Genomic DNA, 8501 nt, shown 5'->3' with positions numbered 1-8501 from the left:
AAGAAGTACAATACAGTCTCGCTTCATGTTCCAATGTGGGCAATAATTTAAGAATGTGCTGCAGGCCATTAAAAATTGGACTGTGAGCTGCATTTGGCCCCCAGGCCATAATTTGGACACCCCTGTTTTAGACTGATGACCCAGGTGTCTGTTGGTCAGAAATCGATGTGCAGTGAGGGGAATCATTTCCAGGTAGCGGTCTCAGCTCTGAGCGTCCCTCCAAGAGCAGGTTTTTCTGTGTGCGTCATTTTGATGTTAAAGTAGCATATCAAATGGTCAGTTGCACGTACAATATTACCAAATCCTCTGGACTAGAATGGCTGATGGAGGGCTAAAACACTGGGCCTCACTCTCTACTGTTCTTAAGCAGATATTTGTTCTTAAAACCCTCTTACACAGTTTGTAAGATCCTGACGTTCACCAAGTTTTCTTATCTGTGATTTGTTTTCACTAAGAACACTCCAGAACACTCTTGGGAACATTTCATTGCTGATACGACAGGATAAAACGTTTAATCTAGCACTCATCAGTGCACAAATATGCAAGATTAGTTTGATCAGTAATTACATTTCCCTAACCCCTTTGTGCCGTCTGTGTTTGCACACCGCCCTTATATGGTCATCGAAGGGTGTTCCTTTATGTTAATTGGGAAAAATGTGCATGTGCCTCCAGCTTAGGAGCACCTGGCATTCATCAGTTTGATACAGGTGAGAACAGTTCAGCAGTTTAAGAACATTCCATGAAAGATGTTCATTAGTTATCTTTGAATTTCTTTAACCTACCATCTATGAATTTATATTTACCAATAATAAAAATCTGGAATATCAAGTGAAGAGAGGAGAAAGTCTGCAGACCATATTTATATCTGCCAGGAGTAAATGGTGTATCAAATGTCCACAGAATTTCATGTTTTAAAACTAGAACGTATACCCTCACAGCCACTTAGTTGTTTCTGAAAGTATTCATGTAATTTGAAAAATAAATGTTAAAGTCCTGTGCACTCTTGCTTATCAATTATGTGGATTTTTAAAACACTCTATTTGAGTTTTGGTACCTATTTATCAAGAGTTTCTGTTACAGCCAATGTATGCACTTTTTAAAGGAAAACCAAATAGAAAGTAAGGACAACAAAAGGGGGAACAAAAGAAGCAATAATTCATTGAAATTAAGACAGAATAAAAATTGATTAAAAAAAGGTACTGACAGTTAATAATGATGATAATAACAGTACAGTAATAATGACAATGAAATAAGATAATGTACTAAATGGATGAGAATTATGTGGATATTAAAAAGGACTTGTAAATGTCTGTTTTCACTAAGGCAACTGTAATTCTACTGTAAATGATAAAACTGTAATCACAGCCTAAATCTTGTCAGGGCATGTGTCTTGATTGTGACAGTAAGCAAATGAGGAAGGTTCAGAGAGCTGTAGGCTAAACTAGGCTTAAAGACCCTGTAAAGTGAAAATAAATCTGTATTTAGGTTTATTGTATGACAGGTCACTGTGTAATGAACCCCCAGGTCAAAATTCAGTCATAAAACATTTCTAAGTTTATGAAACTAAGCTCCAAAATTATGAAAAATGAGGCAGTAAATTCTGCTCCATGCTCCAGGATGGTGTGGGCATGTCTGTTGAGTGAGCTAAGGCCACGCCCACTCAGGAGAAATACAATCCTCTCAGATTAAAAAAAATGCTACAATCTGATTGGAGGAAAGCACTTGTGCTATTAGCCTGCCCCTTGACCTTACGACCAGAGCGTAGCTGCCTGGCTCTGTGTTAGAGAAGAGAGAAAGTCCATTTTCTGGCACAAATCTCTGTTATGATGCTTTAAATGATGCATAGACCACTGTGGCTGATAGATTTGGCAAATTTACCTCACGATGAACAAAAACAGCATTTATCTGACTGTTAACTTTCAATAAGGGCAGTGACATCAACTAACAATAGACTGGACTGAGATGATTTGCTCTGTGGTTTTATATTGTAGTGTTAGAGGGGCGGGGTCATTCCCTACTGTGTGCTGGTGACATCACCAGCCCACATATTGGCCCCGCCCACATTAAAACCAGCCAGGAAAGCGGTGGGAAACTATCTAACGGTCTAAATCCAAAAATTATTCACATTCAGATCTCAGTGTTTTCACAGCAACCATATTCCAACATATCTAGTGTGTTAAGCATGGGTGTAGCAGGGGTACTGATACCCACAGTAGGGAAGGGGCCCCTGAGAAGCCTGCAGTGAAAATTATGTTTTATTCCTTTTGTCTAGTAATAAGTCTCATAATTGAATCTAAATGAATCGGCCAACAGACTGAAAGTTGTATCAAATAGAACAAATAAAATACTGGGGGGGCCCTGCTCCTCCCTTGAAAATGTCCAAATGGTCCAGTCCAGCACTGAAAGTAATGCAAGTAAATTTAATTTAATCAGTGTAAAAATATTGCTCATAAATGGGGAAATTATGGTTCAAAAATACATTAAATGCAGAGATATTTGTAAAAAAATTATGCAAGATTTGTTGCTTGGCTAGCCAGTTAAGGAGCCCCTAGACACAAACTTTGGATTCCACTTCACAGGGTCTTTAAGTCACAGAGGTGTTGACTACTTATTGTATGTGTGAGCAAGCAAGGGTCCAGTATAATATTGGGAGCTTGAGTACTCATTCACTGGTTTTGTCTGACCCTGCTGCTTACTTGGCAAAAAGTTAACAAAGAGGTCCCATTTATGGCTCCTTGTGCCTGCAGTGTCATTAAACAACAGGTGGACTTTGAAAATATGTTTTCTTGTTGAATACCTGTGAGCCTGGAGCAATGCATGTTACATGCTGTCAAATAAAAATGCAAGTAAGAGCAGTCTGACGGAGCTAAGTACAGAGTCATAGAAATAAAAAGACTAGTTACCTTTAAAAAGAATCAGATCTTTAATAAAAAATACTGGATAGGTTGGTATATACACGTTTATTATAAACAGCATCAGTATTTTGAACTGTGATCCAGTGTAAACACACATGATCATAAATAGTTCCCCTATAACCACAGTGGAAGTTGAAGCATGACGCCTGCAGTTCAGATTCCGTTATCGGCTGAGGGACTCCCTGAGCTGCTCGTACATCCTCTGGTCCTGCAGAGAGAACACACAGGGTCAGTCAGAGCATGTTTGAGGTCATATGAACAAAAGCTGAGATGTTAGTGTCCCAACAGCTGACTGAGCCAGCGCCACAGCTGTGGCAGACATCAGTCATTGATGCTCATTAGCCTTTGTCATTCTTCAAAGCTTTAAATATTTTCTGAAGGTATGACAGTATGACGGGCAGAGCGGCCCACAGTTTACTGTTACAGTGTTTACAGTGGAACGAGTTCAACTGGTTTACCCTTTAAATAATTAGATCAGCTTTACTGTCACAGCACAGTCATGTAAGCCTGAAGTATTCTGCTGTCAGAGCTTCTTCAGGAAGTCAAATAAATAATCTACAGCATTATGTTGAAAGTCTAAAGTCATCACCTGTGAAATAAATTATAATAAAAGACAGGTAGGCCATGAAGATGTCAGTATTCCTATCCAAGACGCCCCTCAAGAGTGCAGAAAATGCTCACACTCTTTGTTTTGTTCATGTCTTGCATGTGAACATGATCTCAAATATGCTTTAAGGGACTCTCAAAATTTTGCACAAATGTTTGCTCAGACTCAGAGACGACTGATAAGATTTTGGAAGTACAAGTTACAAAATGTTGAGTGCAATACTTCAAGAATGCATCGAGTGTTTTTTGTCAGATTTGCACACATCGGCACTTTCACTTCAATGTGAACTGATTAGATGTTGGAGGTCAAAGGTTATCTAAGGTATTATGACCCACATACACTGACTTAGCTCTTTTACCCTGAGAGACTAAAACATGCAACTACATCCTTAAAGAAGATTTCTACCAGGATCAGTATCACAAAAAAAAACAGCCCTCCTTCCTGACCCACCTCTGTACTTTCACTGTTTGCCAATTTTTCACTTTGCCGAAGCATAAAACCAGGGTATTTTTTGAAGATAACAGATAACCTTTTCAATTTGATGTTTATACAGTAATTAGAGATGTTCCAATACGATTTTTCCTTCCTTTTAAAGCAACGCACTAATTTGCAACACCTGCCCACAAGAGGCCTCTAAAAGTTAGTTAGAATTAAGGGACAGACCTTTCTTTCCCTTAATGCTAATGAACATGGAATGCCAAAGGGATACAGTAAAGTAACCTGTGACTTTATACTATTAGAGCCATTGACCAGGGCAAACACCTTCAACCGCCAAGGTGCAGGATTAGGTTTGTTTCGAGGGAGGGAACAACCTAATCCCAAGCCAAAAGCTCAAGCGGGCCTCCTGGGAACAGCATGTGACTGGCAGATGAGGGTGGACCTGGAGAAACAACTTAGGTTTCCGGAGACCATCACAGAAACAAGCCACAGGCTGGACATCGTGTTGTTCCCAAAAAAATTTAAGCAGGTAATCATGCTTGAGCTAACTGTGCCCTGGGATGAGAGGACAGAGGAGGCCCACGAAAGAAAGAAAGGAAAATACAGAGAGCTGACAGAGGATTGTTGTGCTTGCCCATTAAAGTGGGGAGCAGAGACTTTGCAGGCAGGTCACTTTGCAAGGCTTACAGCCTCCTGGGCGTCACTGGAGCGTCTACGAGAAAGGCCACCAGCAGAGCCTCAGAATCTGCGGAGAAGTCCTCAAGATGGTTGTGGATCATAAAGGACAAACAGTTGGCTATGACCCCTGGTACTTCATTGATGTGTCCAAGTGCACCTAGAGATGTATATATTAATTAGTGGGCATTATAGTGAATAATCTGTCTGGTGGTTTGATGCACTGCCATATACAGTCATGGATGAAAGTATTGGCACCCCAGGAATTTTCCAGAAAGTACACCATTTCTCCCAAAAATTGTTGCAATTACAAATGTTTTTGGTATACACATGTTTATTTCCTTTATGTGCATTGGAACAACACAAAAAAACAGAAGAAAAAATTGACACAATTTTACACAAAATTAAAAAAATTGGGCCACACAAAATTGTTGGCCCCCTCAACTTAATATTTGGTTGCACAGCCTTGGGAAAAAAATAACAGAAACCAATAGCTTCCTATAACCATCAACAAGCTTCTTACACATCTCAACTGGAATTTTGGACCACTCTTCTTTTGCAAACTGCTTCAGGTCTCTCAGATTTGAAGGGTGCCTTCTTGCAACAGCAGTTTTAAGATCTCTTCACAGGTGTTCAATGGGATTTAGATCCAGACTCATTGCTGGCCACTTCAGAACTCTCCAGCTTTGTCTCCAAACATTTCTTGGTGCTTTTTGAGGTATGCTTGGGGTCATTGTCCTGCTGGAACACCCATGACCTCTGACACAGGCCCAGCTTTCTGACACTAGGTCCTACATTGTGGCCCAAAATCTTTTGATAGTCTCCAGATTTCATTATTCCTTGCAAACATTCAAGGCACCCAGTGCCAGAGGCAGCAAAACAAGCCCAAAACATCTTTGAACCTCCACCATGTTCGACTGTAGGTACTGTGTTCTTTTCTTTGTAGGCCTCATTCTGTTTTCTGTAAACAGTAGAATGAAGTGCTTTTCCAAAAAGCTCTATTTTAGTCTCATCTGTCCACAAAATGTTCTCCCAGAAGGATTGAGGCTTACTCGGGTACATTTTTGCAAACTCCAGTCTGGCTTTTTTGCATCTCTTTGACAGTAGTGGGGTTCTCCTCAGTGGAAAGTAGAAATTTTCACTCAGGGAGAGGAGTTAGTATTTGCTTAAATCAAGGTTTTTTTGGGAGGTTCCCCTAGTTAATGATAACTATGAGTTGATCAGGTGTCGGGGTTACCTGCTCAGACGCTCTAAAGGATTATCTGACTTAAACCTCCTGTGAGGAACTTTTGCATTGAACTTTGTGAGAGATGTTTTATTCCTTATGACTGTACAGTGCATGCCTTCAGTTTCATGTTGACTTTGGCTTCTGGGTCGAGGGTTTTGTTTGTTCTGGCCACACAGGTGTTAGCATGTTACACCTATGAGTCAGTCTTCATTCATAACACAGTTCCATTATACTTTGATTTCAAGCCCCAATTCCAAGAAAAGTTTGGGCGCTGTGAAAAATGTAGATAAATGAAGAATGCAATGATTGTCAAATCTCATAAACCCGTATTTTATTAGCAATAGAAAATAAACAACATACCAGATGTTAAAACTGAGACATTTACCTTTTCATGAAAAAAATATAAGCAAATTTTGACTCTGATGGAAGTTACACATCCCCTCTTCTTTTACCAACAGTCTGTAAAAGTCTGGGAAGAGAGGAGACCAGTTGCTTGGGTTTTAGGAGAGGAATGTTGTCCTATTCTCGTCTGAAGTAGGTTTCTATCTGCCCAGCAGTCCTGGGTTAAAAGGTTTGCAGGCTGGCTAGTTCACCACCCAGACTCTTCTATTGTGAAGCCATGCTGTTGTGATGGATGTGGTATGTGGTTTAGCTTTGTCCTGCTGAAATAATCAAGGCCTTCCCTGAAAGAGACTTTGTCTGGATGGGAGTATATGTTGCTCTAAAACCTCTCTCTACTTTTCAGCATTGATAGTGCCTTTCCAGATGTGTAAGCTGCCCATGCCATAGACACTCACACAACCCCATACCATCAGAGATACAGGCTTTAGACCTGAGCCAGGGGAACAATAATCTTCCTCAGTCCATTTTAAAATGAGCTTAGACCCAGAGAAGATGATCCAGCTTTTACTTGCACTTTGGATGGTACAGCCAACTGTGTTGACAGAAGATTTCTGGAAGTGTTCCTGAGCCCGTGCAGATTTTCAGTAGAGAATCATGCCTGTTTTTAATGCAGAGGGCCCCAAGACCACAAACATCCAATACTGACCTTCAGTATTGTCCCATGCTCACAGATTTCTCCAGATTCTTCAAATCTTTTTGATGATATTATGAGCTGTAGATGGCAGGATAGTCAAAGTTTTTCTAATTTTACGTCAAGAAACATTTTTCTGAAATTGTCACACAGTTTTCAGATGCAGTTTTTTGTAGATTGATGAACCATCTTTTTTTTCTGAGAGACTCTGCCTCTCTAAAATGCTCCTTTTATACCCAGTCATGTTACTCATCTATTACCAGTTAAACTAATTTACTGAAAAATGCTCCTCAAGTTGTTTTCCTATAGCACCACTTACCTTTCCAGACTTCTGTTGCCCAGTCCCTACTTTTTTGAGATGTTTTGCTGCCATCAAATTCAAAATGAGCTAATACTTTTCATGAAATGGTAAAATGTCTCAGTTTCAACACCATATGTTTGTTCTTTTGTGAATCAAATATGGGTTTATGTGATTTGAGAGTTGCTGCATTTATTTTCATTTACATTTTAAACAGCGCTTCGACTTTTTCTAATTGGAGTTTAAGATCAAAGTCTATAAATGAAAACTTAACAGAAAGCAAACAGACAGTTTTGTTCCAAAACAAGCTGAACTGATTCAGTAGACTTTTTAATGACAGCCGTTCCTGTGCTGTGAATACCGTCCTACCTTTTTGGACACGGATGGACGAACTTTCTTGAAGGCATCGTCAAAGTTCTGTTTGCTCACTCGGATTTCAGCGACAGGGCCGGAGGAGAACACGTGACCTGAGAGCAACAAACTTTTTATTCATTTATGTCCTCTCAGCATGAGAAACAATCAATATCTGCAGCATTCTCTCTTTTTAATGTTAAAGTCATTCCCCTTCTCTAATGCAGGGGTTCTCAACGTTAGGGTCAGGACCACTTTACATCAATTCTGCCTAATTTTAACCCATTTTTATCACCTTTTCCCACAAATTTTGCCAATTAAACACATTTTTGCAACTTAAAACATTCTTTGTCAATAATAAACCCTTTCCACCACTTTATTCTGCCTGTTTTTGCAGATTCTAAACCAAATCTTGCAACTCTCTGCCTATTGTTGGCTCTGCTGACACATTATTGCCACTATTAACCTCTTTTACCACTTTTTAAGCCACATTTCACAATTTGGAAAGCCCATTTTTGCCAGTTTCAGACTATTTCTGCCTCAGCTAACCCTTTTTTGCCAGTTCATATCAATTTTCATCCCATTTTACCAAATCTTCACCTGTTTTTGCCACTCTAATGTCATTTCAGTCACCTTTGAATCCCCTTTGACCACCTAATTTGCCCATTTTTGCCCCTTTAATCCATTTTTGCCATTCATTTTTTTGGGGAGGGGGTATTTTTGCCACTTTTATCCAATTTTTGGCACTTTCAACTCATTTCTGCTACTTTTAAAAACTAATTTCACAATTTTTTGCCATTATGAACCCATTTTAGCTATTTCTAATGTATTTTATTTCTGTTTTTACTACACAAATAAATTTGAATTTGTTTCTTTGATAAGAGAGGTTATAAATATAAAATACCACAGCTTAACTTTACAATGGATCATGATTTTGCTGGCCCCCAATTTGGCTG

General features: G+C 39.4%; 1 protein-coding gene across 1 annotated transcript in view; it reads right to left on the bottom strand.

The window, feature by feature from the left end:
* Window positions 1–2941: 2941 nt before the first annotated feature.
* The window catches only part of nvl (nuclear VCP like), a 34935-nt gene continuing 29375 nt past the window's right edge, over window positions 2942–8501 (bottom strand). Inside the window, exons 22-23 of the mRNA XM_041790272.1 lie at window positions 7564–7661; window positions 2942–3123 (exon numbers count right to left, since the gene is read on the bottom strand). Coding sequence (XP_041646206.1) covers window positions 3079–3123; window positions 7564–7661 — 143 coding nt within the window. The 3' untranslated portion in view covers window positions 2942–3078. The remainder of the gene's footprint in view (window positions 3124–7563; window positions 7662–8501) is intronic.

This window comes from Cheilinus undulatus, linkage group 6 (assembly GCF_018320785.1).
Source record: "Cheilinus undulatus linkage group 6, ASM1832078v1, whole genome shotgun sequence".
Lineage (NCBI taxonomy): Eukaryota > Metazoa > Chordata > Actinopteri > Labriformes > Labridae > Cheilinus > Cheilinus undulatus.
Note: the sequence above shows the minus strand (reverse complement) of the source record. Positions and strands in the feature narration are given on the sequence as shown.